The sequence below is a fragment of the Kogia breviceps genome, chromosome 8 (genome assembly GCF_026419965.1).
Source record: "Kogia breviceps isolate mKogBre1 chromosome 8, mKogBre1 haplotype 1, whole genome shotgun sequence".
NCBI lineage: Eukaryota > Metazoa > Chordata > Mammalia > Artiodactyla > Physeteridae > Kogia > Kogia breviceps.
In genome coordinates, this window is record NC_081317.1 from 58650274 (window position 1) to 58668387 (window position 18114).

General features: G+C 36.6%; 1 protein-coding gene across 1 annotated transcript in view; it reads left to right on the forward strand.

Moving 5' to 3' along the window:
- Positions 1-18114, forward strand: part of FREM1 (FRAS1 related extracellular matrix 1) — a 144787-nt gene that overhangs the window by 58089 nt on the left and 68584 nt on the right. The window contains exons 14-17 of the mRNA XM_059072960.2: positions 1939-2032; positions 5116-5368; positions 8432-8611; positions 12879-13064. Coding sequence (XP_058928943.1) covers positions 1939-2032; positions 5116-5368; positions 8432-8611; positions 12879-13064 — 713 coding nt within the window. The remainder of the gene's footprint in view (positions 1-1938; positions 2033-5115; positions 5369-8431; positions 8612-12878; positions 13065-18114) is intronic.

Consider the following 18114-nt stretch of genomic DNA (forward strand, 5'->3'; position numbering starts at 1 on the left):
AAGTGTAGTAGAAGGTATTAGGCATCAAATGCTTAGTTCTACATTCAGAAATTGGTGAGGAAGGAAGATTTGTGTACAGGAAGATCATTTTCATCCAACAGTTTAGTTACACTGCTTTATTTACAGTTTCCAATATCTTAACCTCTTTTCACTACTCTTATCCTCATTAAAATTTTCTTTTTTCTGCAAGATCTCAGCTCTTTCCTACCTGTTAGAAAGACAGCTCTGTTTAGGTAATTCTTACTAGGGAATGAACAATGGATAGAAAAAAAAAAAAAAGTACCAGTGTTTGCCAGCACGTATATTTCAAGCATTCTTCTAGAGACTTGCAATTACGGTTTATTTTATTAAACTTCACAGCAATCAAACCTGACAAGATAGATGGTTCTATTCTCATATTATAGTTGAAATAACTAAGACACGAAGAGGTTAAGGTCATTTAGCTAGTGTGTGCAGGACTCTGGTTTTGAAAGAAGTTCTGTTTGATTCCATAGCCATGCATTTGGATGTATACTCCTAGACCTATTTGGCCCTTTTAGAGGTATTAGCATGGTAACTATATTTGAATTAGCACATTATCACATACCAATCTATTTTTATGAAGATATCAGGGAATATGACAAAGCATAGGAGGCAGTGTTGGGAGGGAAACTGGGAGTAGGAGGTGGGCTTTCTCTACCACTGGAATCAAATCCCTATCTAGTGTATGGGTGAGTCTAGTCCTGAGTAAAACACATTTTATCCCTGGAATTTTTTCATATGTAAATGTTACATATGTTCAATATACAATACAATTTTAAAAGCAACTTTAAATTTCATTTCCTAGAACTTATTTCCATAACTGAGTGTCTTGAATGGATCATTGATAAGCTAAAAATTTGACTCAATTCAACAATTATCTAGAACTTACTATGTATTACTACAGTGGACTGAAGAGTAAATGGAAAGTCTAGAATTGGACAATTCCTTTAAGAAACTTGGGTGAGAATTAAAAGGAAATAGGGTCAAGGCAAGACCAAGAAAAAATATATATATACATTTTTTGTAAATTTATTTATTTTTGGCTGCGTTGGATCTTCACTGCTGCATGTGGGCTTTCTCTAGTTGCGGCGAGAGGTTGCTTCTCTTGTGGAGCACAGGCTCTAGGTGCACGGGCTTCAGTAGTTGTGGCACGTGGGCTCAGTAGTTGTGGCTTGCAGGTTCTAGACCGCAGGCTCAATAGTTGTGGCACATGGGCTTAGTTGCTCCGCGGCATGTGGGATCTTCTTGGACCAGGGATTGAACCTGTGTCCCCTGCAATGGCAGGTGGATCCTTAACCACTGCGCCACCAGGGAAGTCCCGAAAAAATACTTCTTTTTTTTTTTTCCGAAAAAATATTTTTAAGTCTAGAGAAATTCAAGAATCTTTATAGGTTGAGAGGAAAAGAGTTAGTAAATGGCAAGGGGGAAGTGGCAGGAGAGAGGCAATGAATAATCCATAGATAAAGTTTTAGGGCAGAGCTGAATCAATCCAGAGTACAGGCAGAAGGAATCCTTAAAAGTGGAGGAGGAGGGAGACTTACCCAAATCCACATAGTGTCCCACTTTACCTGTCACTGCTCAGTCTCAGTGTCCCCTTTTCCCTTGGCAGTGTTTTCAGTAAGTAGGCAGAGCTACACCCACTGGTTCCCATTTTTACAGTGACAATCTGAAGAGCTGCTTTTTGATCTGGGGACAAGTTATGTGCGTAAACACATTTTTCCAGGGTGGAGCAATATTACATTTAAGGATACTTGAGTACAGTAGTTACATATGTGATTTCATGATTATGTTGGGGTTTTGGTTATTTATTTATTTGTTGAACATATGGCCAAAACCATGGAAAAGCCCTTGTGACAGGAATCTCAGTGCACTCTCACAGTGGCCTTGAGAGGTTAGTGACAACTATCATCCCCACAGGTATCAGCATGATGGATCTGAGATACTTCAGGATGACATACTACTGGAGGTCACAGATGGCATAAATGCAGCAGAATGTGTGCTATACATTGAGGTACGTAGTACGTTTCCTCCATGGTTCATATAGAAACAAACCTAGTTTGGAAGCCTCTTGGGGTCTCTGATAGAAATTGAAGCACATGGACTCAAAAACAAGAAGGTGTCTGCTTACATCTTTGATTATGTCAGGACAGGTAATAGAGAGCAAAGTTATATTGGTGAAATGGGCATGAGTTTCTTGTGCCAATCGATTTAAAGGTAGAACTACTCTGACCTCAAACCCAGAGACTTAATTTAAAAAGCAGTCATTTCCATGTATAAATTATTTCTAATATTTTTGAGCTGTAACGCCCAGAAATATTTATTTAGCAGTTGGACAGGTTAGGCTAGCGTCACTGGCCTTTTCCCTGTTGTGTGCAAGAAGCCATATCTATATGTGCGATGTGATCCTTTGTGAATTCCTGTACTATATACCCCTGGCCTGTTTGAGATGATTATTTTCCCCCTTTTGACAAATGAAGGAAAATCTGCACATAAAGGTTGAGTACATGCTCAGAGGCCTGATGGGAACCCCCAAGTTTCTCTGTTGGGTGACCATCCATGTCCACAAGCATAACTCACAGGATTTGTAGGTATTTATAGTTAGTGACAAAGGAAGATCAGCAGAAGACTTATCACACTTCCTGAAGATCCACTGATTATTCTTACCATACCAAGTTCTATTTCTGTTTCAATTTTGTCAGTTCTTTGTAGTATGAAATTATTATTAATGGTCATAATAATGTCTGTAAGATATTTTACAGTTAATAATTAAGAATGATCACATCCATCTAGTGTTTTAAGAAGTACACAGAAAAGGAATTATCTCCATCCTATAGCAAAGGTCTGAGAAGGTTCAATGACTTGTCCAAAACCATTAACTTGACCATGTAGACCTGGGCTGGCATCTCCACTCTGGTATTCAGGCCAGTGTTCCTTCCTCCTCACCGCTGCCCAGATCTAAATTAACAGGTGATTGTAATTACCATGCTTGCTAACATTTCCTTAGCACTTATCCATGCCAGTCACAGTGCATAGCCCCTTCTTTTCATTTTTTCCACTTAGTTCTGATGATGGTCTTGTATCTAGATGAAAAGCAGTATGTTATTTCAGCCTCAAAAAGGGGAGTTTTCTTTATTGGCAGACTTTTACATATAAAGAAAGCTTTTCTGAGTTAATTTTTTTTCCTGAAAAGCATATTTCCGGCAAAACCCCCAACTCTGTCTTCTGTCCATGACCATCTCATTAATGACCATAAGCAGTGAATTTGGGGAAAAGAATTTGTTTATTATTACTTTTGAGACAAAAGGGCATAATGGCCTTTGGAAACCAATCAGAGCTTCAGGAAATTTTTGGACAATTATGTGTGATTTTTTTTTCATTCAGGAGGAATGTTTTTAATTCTATTGCCTTTGGACTTTTTATACATTTGAAAGCTGAGGATATTTTGTGAACTGCTGCAAGGTGATGATCATGAATGTATTGGTGAGATTGATCAGATGGAGTCAAGAACAATAATACAGAAGGTCTTCACTGAATCTACGCAGAGGACTTGAACAAAGATATTGTTTCCTAATAAGCCAATAGAAAACGGAATAGAGTATTGCATACTTTTCTACCTTTAGTTAAATAAATAAACCTGGGTTTCCATCACCCCATCTCTCTACCTGTTAAAGGAAAGTGTCTTCATAATTTCATGTATATTTTTTGTCGAGTTGTTAGCCTGTTGAAACAGTAGGGTAACCAGGGCATATATACGTAGTTACAGTCATTCATTCATTTATTCCATAAATACTTAATAAGTGCCTGCTGTATGCCAGGTCCTATGCTAAATTCTTGGGCTATGTTGATGAACAAGATAAATAAACTTCCTCTTCTTTTAGAGTTATGGGCAAGGAATGAAGGCAGGCTTTAAACAGATTATCACTGAAATAATTAGTTAAAATGTGGATGTGTTCTACAAGTAAACAGGGTACTAAAAGAGAGTAAACAAGGGAAGTTTCTAAGTGAGTCTGAGTTGTCAAGAAGTTTTCCTGGAGGAATCCATATGTAACCTGAAGGAGGAGGTAGCCAAGCAAAGAGCTACGGGAGAACATACCAGGCAAGGGACAGAGAGAGGATGCAAAGACGGGGCAAAGGCCTGACGTGTGTGTAACACAGTGTCTTGGGGGTAGAAATGGACAGGAGTGGCAAAGGAACCCCATAGCATGAGGTGAAGCCGAAGACACCCTAGGAGAAGCTCTGGGAAGCCATTGAAGGTTCCCACAGTGTGATGACTTGATGAAAGCCACATTTTAAAAAGATCACATTGGCTGAAGTGTGGGGCAAGGAAATGTAGGGGTGAGGGTATTCACAGGCCAGACTTGATAAATAAATGTGCAGCACACACATTCCTGTTTAGAAGACATCCTTTTTCAAATTTCTACAAAATCTTTTAAAATTTGGACAGCCAGTGTGATCCAATGTTGCTTTTTTTTCCTCTTTCTACTTGGGAATTTACTTTCATGACAGTGAGAGAAAAATGTTTTATCAAGTTGAAAACTGGCATTGATTTCATGGTTATGGGGTTTCAGATTTAATTCAAAATGTTTGAAATGCAGCTGCTGCTTATTATAAGTCCAAAGAAACTTCCTGGGTGGCAGGAAGTTGAGAGTAGAGGAAAGCCTTGTAATCAAGTAATTTGAAATATAAATAACTTTGATGTGGTAAATGTAAATGCTCAGACCACAAGGACTAGATTTCCTCTAGAATATGGGTAAATTTAGCGAAGGAGGATAGGGGCTTGGGTGAAGGATGCTTTATATCACATTTATATTTTGTCTGTCTTGAAACAAACGAGAGCTTTGAGCCCCAAACCATAACCGTACTCTCCCATTCCTACCTAAAATGTCTCTCATGTGGGTCATTTCTTGTAAGTTGGTTCATATGGGGAAAGTTAAAAGATACAGATGGCTTGGCCAAATTCCATGGCTATTGTTTCACGTGTCTGGAAGATTGAAAATGCCTGTCATTCCAGTTATGAGCTATGAGTTACCAGTTGGGCAATTTGTCATTGCTCTTTTTTCTTGAAAACATGAGGTTTTTTTTTTTCCTGCTTAGGTGTTCCCTGTAAATGATGAGCCACCAGTCCTAAAGGCAGACCTCATTTCCATGATGCACTGCTCAGAGGGCGAAGAGGTGGTCATTACCTCTGAATACATTTTTGCTACTGATGTGGACAGTGATGATATGAAACTGATGTTCATGATTGTTCGAGAACCTCAGCATGGGATAGTGAGGAAAGCTGGGGTCACAGTGCATCAGTTTTCTCAGGGAGATGTTATGGCAGGGGCTGTGACGTACAAACACTCAGGTAAGTGACAGTATTGTGACCAGTCTGAGAGTGGGGGTGCAGCAACGTGACAGAGTCTTAGCCCACTCCTTGCTGTGGGCTCTGATAATCTAACAGTCTTAATGCTTGCTTCCATTAAAAGAGTGGCAGCCCATCTCCCATTTTTAAGTATGCTCACCATATTCAGAAGTATTTCTTGATCTCAGTAATATAATGAATTTCACAGAGTTGAGAAAGATCAGATGAACCTAGGGCAGGACAGGAATAAAGACACAGACATAGAGAATGGAGTTGCAGACATGGGGAGGGGGAAGGGTAAGCTGGGACGAAGTGAGAGAGTAGAATTGACATATACACACTACCAAATAGATTGCTAGTGAGAAGCAGCTGCATGGCACAGGGAGATCAACTCAGTGCTTTGTGGGCACCTAGAGGGGTGGGATAAGGAGTTTGGGAGGGAGACAGAAGAGGGAGGGGATATACATATGCATATAGCTGATTCACTGTGTTGTACAGCAGAAACTGACAGAACATTATAAAGCAATTATACTCCAATAAAGATGTTAAAATAAATTAACTAATTAACAGAAATACTGTATTCAAAAAGGTGTTTTTTGAATGTTATGTTTTCTTGTAGTGTTCACTCAGTTACTCAGTTGGTAGTAATTTAGTGCTCTTCTAGGATGAGTAAAGAGAACTTCAGTACTGTAGGATCTAAAGTTTCAGTGGCCATGCTCTTGCCTCCATACATTGGTTATAAAGATCACCAGAGAACAATTGCGTCACTGTTATTTTACTTCATCGATTGATTTATTTTATCTTATTTCTATGATTATGAAAACAGTACACGCTCATTGCAGAGAATATGAAAAAATATAATGAAGTTTTGAAAAAATTACCTTATTTACCTTTCAAAGAGAATCACTGTTAACATTTCAGTGTTACAGTATTTTCTTTTTTATAATCATAATTTTTAACATAGTTGCAATCAGGGTATATGTGCAGTTTTGTAGATTCCTTTATTCATTTAGATAATCACCTAAAAATGTTTATTAAAGTATTTAGTAAATATTATAGTTATTGTAAACATGTTTTACTAATTGAATAATATTTTATGATATAAAATTACATTATTAATTTGCTATTCTCCAAACATTATATATGAGGTCATTCAAAAATTTTCTTTCAAATAGCGGTACAGTTAGCTATTTTAAGTATAAATTATATCTTTAGACTGTATTTCGTTTCAAGGTAAAGAATTCTTCCACCAATGTTGTAGGCTTTTTGTGGTTTAACGCTCAGACAACTTTTCCAGCTTTCTGTAAATGTATCCTATGCTTCCATTATATTGAAATTCAGTTATTGAATGTACTATGTTTGCTTTTTTGATTAAGCTATTTTCATTTCCTAGATTTTTCTACTTCTCTTCCAGCTCCCTCTCCCTACACGTCCTCTCTCCTCATCTCCCAGTTCTCTGCCTTATCTGCTTTATAAACTACTAATCCTTTAATGCTCAGTGCAAAGTCAGCAAGGCCATCTGGAAAGACTTCTCTGACTTTCTCTGGTGTGTGTGCCTTGCCCCCTATGCCATCATCAGCCAATATTCTCATCATCCTTCACCCTCAGCACCTGGTACATAATCAGGCTGAGATAGATGAATTTTCCATTTAATAGGTAGAAAATGGCTTAATAGTAGCAATTTCATATGGTTCCACTTAATGCATACATATATCTGTGATATTCTAACTGAACTGCATTTCTTTCTCTACCATTAGACTGTGCCAGCTCCTGACACATAGTAGGTCTTTGGACATTTGACATTCTTTTGAATTGTCTTTTGACATTTTCAGCACGTCTGCCTTTTTCTCTGCTGGGGCACCCAGAACACTAATTTTCATATAACAGGCATTAAGTATTTATTTATCAAGTGAATGATGAATAAACAAACTTTATGCCAATTTGTTTTTTATAATTATGAATAGATGAGAGGTGTCTTTTTTTAAAAAAATTTCCTGAAGTTGAAGGCTGATTGTTTAATTTTAGTTCTCTCAACTTCACTGTTTTTTAAAAATAAGTCCAGTTATCTCATCCTTTAATCATTTGGTTGCTTAATAATATCATCTCGAGCTTTTCCTTGTCATTTTTTTTAAATAGGTAGAATAATGCCAAACACAATGCTCTGTAGATTTGACCAAGTGTGTCTTATGAAAAGAGATGACATCCCTGATCTTTTGTGTCCTAGACTCATCAAAACTTCAAACGTAATTGCTTCCCTCTTGGCACTTTCAGAGTGATGCATGAGAATTATCAAAAGCATATCTTCAGAACTTTCCTGTCCACTGGACAGCAAGCATTCCCGCCTCTGTGCTGTTAGTTAGTAATCCAAGAGAAGATTGTCCTGTTTACTGGTAAACTATCTAGTCCTGACATTTTCTTCCTTCTTCCTCCCATTGCCTAAGTTGGGGCCATTTTTAATCCCATAGATGTAAGTTCTAAAGAGTAAACAGAAAATGAAAATAAATGCCACTTCTTTTCCAGGTGCTGTTGCTATTTTGCTAACATCTTGGCTATTATGTAATGAGGAAAATACTGAAACAAATCACAAAAATGTGGATTATATTTATATTTCACCTATTCTCCTTCTTCTGTAGTGAATGGTTGTTCATTTAAGGTGGTTAATGCAAATGGGAAGACAATTACCAGAGGGAAAAGGGTGCCTTCTTTTCTCCCTGAGGTTGGTCCTAACACTAATAATTATGAGAGAAGAGTAAAGCCATCACAAGTCAAGCTTCGTGTCTATCCCTTGTTCATTTATGAACTGTCAGACCCTTGTTAGCCCTGTTTTGCCCCTCCATATGGTGTTAGATGGCCGGCAGGGATTTCACCAGAGGCAACAGATGGGCAAGCATTTTTGCATTATTTTTATGACTCTATTTAATTTCATAGATAAAATTGAGTTTTACCTTTTAACCACATAAGTTCCTTTCCTTGCCATTTTATGCTTGTAGAGGAAGTGTGAGTGGGTTTCATCTTGGTATTCTATGTTTTTAAAAGTGAGGCTTAAACTCTAGTTGTGTCTTCCAGGTGGTGAGATTGGCCTGGTGCCTTGTTTTGACACCATAACCTTGGTAGTTTCGGACACAGAAGCTGGCCCTTTTGTGAATGGACCTCATCCATCTGTTCCTCTTCGTGAGTCCTCTCCAGTGTATGACCTCAACATCACAGTGTATCCGGTGGACAACCAATCACCTTCAATTGCAATAGGTGACAATTTTTTCTTTTAAAGTTCTATTATTTCACCTAGTGTCATACCCGTGGTCCAGTGAAATGATGCACTTTACATATAGTCAAAATAGAAAATCACCATACAGAATTGCCTCCAATAATTGCCTCAATACAAATTTGTGGAAACCCCCAGATCTATGAAAGATTACAGGGCAAAAGAATTTACTTGTTTAAAAATTTAGATAAATCTGAGGGACCTTCAAGATAGTGGAGGAGTAAGACGTGGAGATCACTTTCCTCCCCACAAATACTTGAGGAATACATCTACATGTGGAACAACTCCTGCAGAACACCTACTGAATGCTGGCAGAAGACCTCAGACCTCCTAAAAGATGCCCTCAGGAGAACTACATGCAGAGGTGGGGCCAAATCCAAAGGTGAGCTACAGGAGCTGTGCGAACAAAGAAGAGAAAGGGAAATCTCTCCCAGCAGCCTCAGGAGCAGCGTATTAAATCTCTACAATCAACTTGATGTACCCTGCATCTGTGGAATACCTGAATAGACAACAAATCATCCCAAAGTTGAGGTGGTGGACGTTGGGAGCAACTGTAGACTTGGGGTTTGCTTTCAGCATCTAATTTGTTTCTGGTTTTATGTTTATCTTAGTTAAGTATTTACAGCTTATTATCATTGGTAGATTTGTTTATTGATTTGGTTTCTCTCTCCCTTTTATATATATATATTTTTTTTCCTTTTTCTCTTTTTGTGAGTGTGTGTGTATTGCTTCTTTCTGTGATTTTGTCTCTATAGCTTTTTTCTCTATAGCTTTGCTTTTACCATTTGTCCTAGGTTCTGTCTGTCCTTTTTTTTCATTTGTTTGTTTGTTTTTGCACAGTTTTTAGCACTTGTTATCATTGGTGGATTTGTTTTTAGATTTGGGTGCTCTCTTCTTTCTTTTTATTACTTTTTTATTTTTTTAATTTTTAATTACATATAAATATATATATATTTGTGATAAGTGGACCTCTCACTGTTGTGGCCTCTCCCGTTGCGGAGCACAGGCTCTGGACGTGCAGGCTCAGCAGCATGGCTCACGGGACCAGCTGCTCCACCGCATGTGGGATCCTCCCGGACCGGGGCAGGAACCTGTGTCCCCTGCATTGGCAGGCGGACTCTCAACCACTGTGCCACCAGGGAAGCCCAATAATATTTTATTATTTTATTATTTTCTTTCTTTCTTTCTTTCTTTCTTTCTTTCTTTCTTTCTTTCTTTCTTTCTTTCTTTCTTTCTTTCTTTCTTTCTTTCTTTCTTTCTTTCTTTCTTTCCTTTCTTTCCTTTCTTTCCTTTCTTTCCTTTCTTTCCTTTCTTTCCTTTCCTTTCTTTCCTTTCTTTCCTTTCTTTCCTTTCTTTCCTTTCTTTTCTTTCTTTCTTTCTTTCTTTCTTTCTTTCTTTCTTTCTTTCTTTCTTCCCTTTTCTTCTGAGCCGTGTGGATGACAGGCTCTTGGTACTCCAGCCAGGTGTCAGGCCTGAGCCTCTGAGGTGGGAGAGCTGAGTTCACGATATTGGTCCACCAGAGACTTCCTGGCTCCATGTACTATCAAATGGTGAAAGTTCTCCTAGACATCTCTATCTCAATGCTAAGACCCAGTTCCATTCAACAACCAGCAAGCTACAGTGCTGGACACACCATGCCAAACAACTAGCAAGACAGGAACACAACCCCACCCATTAGCAGAGGGGCTGCCTAAAATCACAATAAGGTCACAGACACCCCAAAACACACCACCTGACGCGGTCCTGCCCACCAGAAAGAGAAGATCCACCATCATACACCAGAACACAGGCACCAGTCCTCCCCACTAGGAAGCCTACACAACCCACTGAACCAACCTTAGCCACCAGGGGCAGACAACAAAAGCAACGGGAATTACGAACCTACAGCTTGTGAAAAGGAGACCCCAAACAAGTTAAGTAAAAAGAGGAGACAGAGAACACACAGCAGATTAAGGAGCAAGGTAAAAACTCACCAGACTAAACAAATGAAGAGGAAATAGGCAGTCTACCTGAAAAAGAATTCAGAATAATGATAATAAAGATGATCCAAAATCTAGGAAATAGAATGGAGAAAATACAAGAAACGTTTAGCAAGGAATTAGAAGAACTAAAGAGCAAACAAACAATGATGAACAACACAATAAATGAAAGTAAAAATTCTCTGGAAGGAGTCAATAGCAGAATAACTGAGGCAGAAGAACAGATACGTGACCTGGAATATAAAATAGTGGAAATAACTACCGTAGAGCCGAATGAAGAAAAAAGAATGAAAAGATTTGAGGACAGTCTCAGAGACCTCTGGGACAACATTAAATGCACAAATATTCGAATTACAGGGGTCCCAGAAGAAGAAGAGAAAAAGATCTGAGAAAATATTTGAAGAGATAATAGATTATAGTTGAAAACTTCCCTAATATTGGAAAGGAAATAGTCATTCAAGTCCAGGAAACACAGAGAGTCCCATACAGGATAAATCCAAGGAGAAACATGTCAAGAGACATATTAATCAAACTATCAAAAATTAAATACAAAGAAAAAAATATTAAAAGCAGCAAGGGAAAAATAAAAAATAACACACAAGGGAATCCCCATAAGGTTAACAGCTGATCTTTCAGCAGAAACTCTGCAAGCCAGAAGGGAGTGACAGGACATATTTAAAGTGATGAAGGAGAAAAGCCTACAACCAAGATTACTCTACCTAGCAAGGATCTCATTCAGATTTGATGGAGAAATTAAAACCTTTATAGACAAGCAAAAGCTAAGAGAATTCAGCACCACCAAACTAACTTTACAGCAGATGCTAAAGGAACTTCTCTAGGCAGGAAGCACAAGAGGAGGAAAAGACCTACTATAACAAACCCAAAACAATTAAGAAAATGGCAATAGGAACATACATATTGATAATTACCTTAAATGTAAATGGATTAAATGCTCCAACCAAAAGACAGACTGGCTGAATGGATACAAAAACAAGACTCATATAAATGCTGTCTACAAGAGACCCACGTCAGACCTAGGGACACATACAGACTGAAAGTGAGGAGATGGAAAAAGTTATTCTATGCAAATGGAAATCAAAAGAAAGCTGGTGTAGCAATTCTAATATCAGACAAAATAGATAGCTAGTGGGAAGCAGCTGCATAGCACAGGGAGATCAGTTCAGTGCTTTGTGACCATCTAGAGGGGTGCATTAGGGAGGGTGGGAGGGGGACACAAAAGGGAGGGGATATGCGGATATATGTATATGTATAGCTAATTCACTTTGTTATACCACAGAAACTAACACACCATTGTAAAGCAATTATACTCCAATAAAGATGTTAAAAAATATGTAGATAAATCCGTGTGGAGAGAGAATGCAAATGTGTGTGTGTATATATGTGTGTGTGTGTGTGTGTGTATCTGTGTCTGTGTGCACACACTTGGGAATGAAGACAACATTGCAATCCTCAGATATTCTGGCTCAGATATTCTGGTTTTATTTCATGTGGGAAAATATCCTTTGCCTGCTGGAGAGCCAGTAATTTATTTTATCTATAATAATTTCTATTAGAATTGAATGAGTATATTAGCAAGACCATTTATATATACTTGACCTTATTTGCTTTTTAGAAAGTTATCTCTTCATAGGCATTGTGTATATGTTCTGTGTCTCAAAAAAAAATGTAAACATATGTATGACTGTTATTGTAATTTGAAAAGTATCTCCTAAGCAATGTTCTGGTGAGGAAGCATTATCCCTGCAGAATAATTAAGCACCAAGGCATGAAAAAATGTTCGTTATGAGCAATTCATAATAGTTCTCAGGCAATTAACGCTCTGACCAACAGAGGTAACAACTGATCTTGAAGAGTACATAAACCACATTTAGTGACTTATCATTAAAACAGTTTGGCAATTTTTAGTTTCATTTGTCACTTCTATAAACACAAGGGAAATCAGAGTTCCTTGAGAGTGACTAAAGGGCTGTACTGAAGCATTTAGTATTTCTGCTCTCTTTCCATTATTGTCTGGCTTGCTTGTACAAGAAAAAAATATAATTCCGTTAAGTCAAATTAAATTCCCCCCATTACCCCTGAATATATTCACTGTAAGGAGAATTATGCCAAAGGAAATGAACATCTCCCATGGAAGTATATTTGCATGTAAGAGGATTCTGTGAATTGGAATTTCAATCACTCCCTTTTGTTCTCACTATTCTGATTAGAGGATTTCACGCTAAGTCATAATTGTGTTATTATTTGTATGCAGGTACCATGTTCTTTGTAGATGAAGGTTTCTCAGCAGCCCTTACTATTAACCATTTGTCTGCCACTGACCCTGACACTGCAGCAGATGACTTGGAATTTGTTTTGGTTTCTCCTCCCCAGTTCGGCTACCTTGAAAACACACTACCTTCTGCAGGTTTTGAAAAAAGCAATATGGGCATCAGCATAGGTAAGTCATGGCTTTGTGTCCAGCAATAATTAGCCTATGTTTGTGACTGATTGGTTAGATCATGTTTAATAACTGGGTTAGGACTTCAGAAATGTTCAAAGTACTGTATACACTCAAGGAATTATTATTATTACTGATACTTTTGAGTATTATTGTTTTTCATTCTAATTTTTCATTAAAAATTTCCCCATGTATGGGAGTTTACTTCAAAATAAATGGAAATTTCACTTATGAAAAATATAAGAATAAATATTGAAGAAATAATGTTTTTAAAGGCCCTCATAGCAACACAGAATACTGTGATAGAATAAATCTGGTGGAGCTCACTGGTCTCATTCTCACAGTTTTTTTTAACACTTTTAAAAGATATGGGCAGAAAAGACTAGGAAACATACCATGGAAATGTTGAAGGTAATGACATTAATTTTGAAACCAAAATGCCTCTCAGATACTGAAATATCTCTGGTATTTCAGGCAAAAAGAAAATAACCAAAACAAAAACAGACACCAAAAACACAATTGTCCAAAGGCAACACTTTAGAGTTATTCTCTAAGCACCTTTTGGGGTACATCTATCTTAAATATGAGAGAAGCTGGGTTTAAGATTAATTGCATTAATACAGTGACTGAATGGATAGGAAAAAAAAAAGACCCAACTACATGCTGCCTACAAGAAACTCACTTCAGCTTCAAGGACATACAGAGGCTTAAAATGAAGGGAAGGAAAAAGATCTTCCATGCAAATGGAAACCAAAAGAGAGCAAGGGTAGATATATTTATAATAGACAAAAGAGACTTTTAGTCAAAACTGTAACAAGAGACAAAGAAGGTCATTATATAATGATAAAGTCTTAACTCATCAAGAGGATATAATACCTGTAAATGTATATACACACAACATTGGAGCACCGAAATATATTAAGCAAATACTAATAGTTTTGAAGAGGTTAATACATAACAATACAATAATAGTAGGGACCTCAGTACCCCAATTTCAACAATGGATAGATCATCCAGACGGAAAATCAATAAGGAAACATTAGACTTGAACTATATGTTAGACCAAATGAACTTAACAGACATATACATACATTCCATCCAACAAAAGCAGAATAAACATTCTTCTCAAGTGCACATGAAGCATTCTCCAGGATAGATCATGTGATGAGTCAATAAACAAGTCTTAGCAATTTAAAAAGATTGAAATTGTACCAAGTATCTTTTTTGACCACAATGGTAGAAATTAAAATCAATAACAGGAGGTAACTAGAAAACACACAAATATGTGGAAATTAAACAACACACTTCTGAACAACCAATGGATCAAAGATTAAATTTAAAAATCTTTAATAAAAATGGAAACACAACACACTAAAATATATGGGATGCAGCAAAAGCAGTGCTAAGAGGAAAGTTTTATAGTGATAAATGCTACATTAAAAAGGTAAATCAACTAGAACTAGGAAAACAGAAACTAAGCCCAGGTTTAGCAGAAAGAAGGTGATAACAAAGACCAGAGCAGAAACAGAGAACAGAAAAAATAGAAGAGATTAATGAAACTGAGTTGATTTTTTTAAAAGATAAATGAAATTGGCAAACTTTTAGCTAGACTTAACAAGAAGAAAAGAGAACTCAAATAAATAAAATCTGAAATGAAGGAGGAAACATTACAACTAATACAGAAATACAGAGGATCATAAGAGACTACTCTGAACAATTATACACCAACAAATTGGACAACATAGGAACATAAAACTTACCAAGTCTGGATCATGAAGAAATTAAAAATCTGAACAGACCAATAATCAGTAAATAGATTTAATCAGTAATACAAAACCTCCCAAGTAAGAAAAGCCCAAGATCAGATGACTTCACAGGTGATTTCTACCAAACATTTTAAAAAGAATTAACACTCATTTTTCTCAAACTCTTCCAAAAAAAAGGAAAAGGAGGGGACACTTCCAAACTCATTTTACAAGGCTAGCATTACCCTGATACCAAAGACAGATAAAGATACTACAAGAAAAGAAAACTACAGATCAATACCTTTGATGAGTATAGATGCAAAAATTCTCCACAAAACATTAACAAACTGAATTCAACAGCACATTAAAAGGATCACACACCATGATCAAGTGGGATTTGTATCTGTGATGCAAGGGTAGTTCAGCATATGCAAATCAATAAATGTGATACACCACATTGATAGAATGAAAGAGAAAAATCCTATGATCTCTATAGGTGCAGAAACAAACATTTGACAAATTTCTACATCCTTTTAAGATTAAAAACTCTCAACAAATTGTGTATAGAAGGAACATACCTCAACATAATAAAGCCTGTATATTAAGAACCCACAGCTGGCATCATAGTCAACAGTGAAAAGTTGAAAATTTTCCCTCTAAGATAAGGAAAAAGACAGAGGTGCCAACTCACATCGTGCCTATTCAGTATAGTACTGAAAGTCATAGCCAGAGCAATTAGGCAAGAAAAAGAAATAAAGGGCATCCAAATCAGAAAGGAAGAAGTAAAATGTTTCTGTTTGCTGATGATATGATATATAGAAATTCCTAAAGACTTCACCAAAAACTGTTAGAACTAATCAACAAATTCAATAAAGTTTCAGAGTACAAAATCAACATACAACCATCAGTTGTATTCCTATACATGAATAATAAGCTATCTGAAAAAGAAATAGAGAAAACAATCTCATTTATAATAGCATCAAAACCAAAATATTTAGGAATAATTTTAATCAAGGAAGTGAAAGATTTATATGCCAAGAACCATAAAACATAGATTGATGTCTTGATGAAAGACACTGAAGAAGACACAAATGGGAAGACATCTCATGTTCGTGGATTGAAAGAGTTAATATTGTTAAAATGTCCATAATGCCCAAAGCTATCTATAGATTCAGTGCAATCCCTATCAAAATCCCAATGGCATTTTTTACAGAAATAGAACAAACAATCCTCAAATTTGTATGGAACCACAAAAGACCTCAGATAGCCAAAGCCATCTTGAGAAAGAAGAACAAAGCTGGAGGCATCATACCTCCTGATTTCAAGCTATTATTACAAAGCTATCATAATCAAAGCAGCATGGTATTAGCATAAAAACAAACACATGGATCAGTAGAACAGAATAGAGAGCCCGGAAATAAACCAATGCATATGTGGTCAATTAATTTTTAATGAAGGAGCCAAGAATATACAATGAGCAAAGCACAGTCTCTTCAAGAAGTGGTGTCAGGAAAAATGGACAGCCACATGCAAAAGAATAAAACTGGACTACTATCTTACAACACAACAAAAATTAGCTCAAAATGGATTAAAGACTTGAACATAAGACATGAAACCATAAAACTCCTAGAAGACAACATAGGCAGTAAGCTCCTTGACATGGGTCTTGATGATTTTTTGAATTTGACACCAAAAGCAATGGCAGAAAAGCAAAAATCAACAAGTGGGACTACATTAAACTAAAATGCTTCTGCATAGGAAGAGAAACAATCAACAAAATGAAAAAGTTATCTATAGAAAGGGAGAAAATATTTGCAAACCATATATCTGGTAGGAGATTAATATCTAATATGTATAAATTACTCATACAGCTCAATACAAAAAGCCCAAACAATCTGATTGAAAAATGGGCAGAGAACTTGAGTAAACATATTTCTGGAGAAGATGTACAAATGCTGGAACAGGTACATGAAAAGATGTTCATCATCACTAATCATCAGGGAAATGCCAGTTAAAACCACAATGATATATCATCTCCCACCTGTTAGAATGGCTATTATCAAAATGGTAAGAGATAACAAATGCTGGCAAGGATGTGGAGAAAAGGGAACCCTGGTGCACTGTTAGTTGGGAATGTAAATTGGTACAATCACTATGGAAGTTCCTCAAAAAATTAAAAATAGAACTTCCATATGATTCAGCAATTCCACTTCTGGGTATATATCCAAAGAAAATGAAAACAGGATATCAAAGACATGTCTGCACTCCCATGTTCATTACAGCATTATTCATAATAGCTAACATATGGAAACAACCTAAATGTCCATTGATGGATGAATGGACAAAGAAAATGTGGTGTATATATATATATACACACACATACATACATTAGGATATTATTCAGCCATGAAAAAGAAAGAAATGCTGCCATTTGCAACAATATGGATGGACTTCTGAGAGCATTATTGTAAGTGAAATTCTTCAGTCAAAGACCAGTACTGTACGGTCTCACTTATATGTGGAATCTAAAAATATTGTACTCATAGAAACAGAGTAGAATAGTGGTTGCCAGGTGCTGAGGGTAAGGGTGAGGAGATGCAGGAGATGCTAGTTGAAGGCTATAAACTTTCAGTTATAGAATGAATAAATTCTGGGTATCTAAGGTATAGCATGGTGACTATAATTAACAATACTTATTATACACTTGAAAGTTGCTTTGAGAGTAGAGCTTTGATATTCTCATCATATCAACAACAGCAAAATAGTAATTATATGAGGTGAATGATATGTTAATTAACCTTATTGTGATAAACACTTTGTGGTATAGAATGTTTCAAATCAACACGTCATACACCTTAAACTCACACAATGATATGTGCATTATATCTCAATAAAGTCGGAAGAAAGAAAGATTAATTGCATTAAAGTTTATGCAGTTTCTCCTGTGACTCATACACAACACAGAGCATTTTTATCTTTTGATTTAAGGCAATGTCAGAATACCAAAATAACAGGTCAGTTAATTCCACTCATTCCTACCAGTTGATATGTAGTCAAGTAGGCAGATGATTGATGGACTCTTGTTTTGTCTTTATATGAAAGAGATGGTTCCTTTCATGTTCAAGCATGACAAGAACTGCTCACACAGGAACACTGGTTTTAATCAAGGGAAGGAAAGTCTCTCTGACATTCATTCCAAGTATATAAAGAATGGTCATGAAGTCCCTATAATCCTAGTAAGCAGTTATTGCCCTTCTGTTCTCCATGAAAATTTTAATTGTTCCTTATAATTTATGGATATCTGT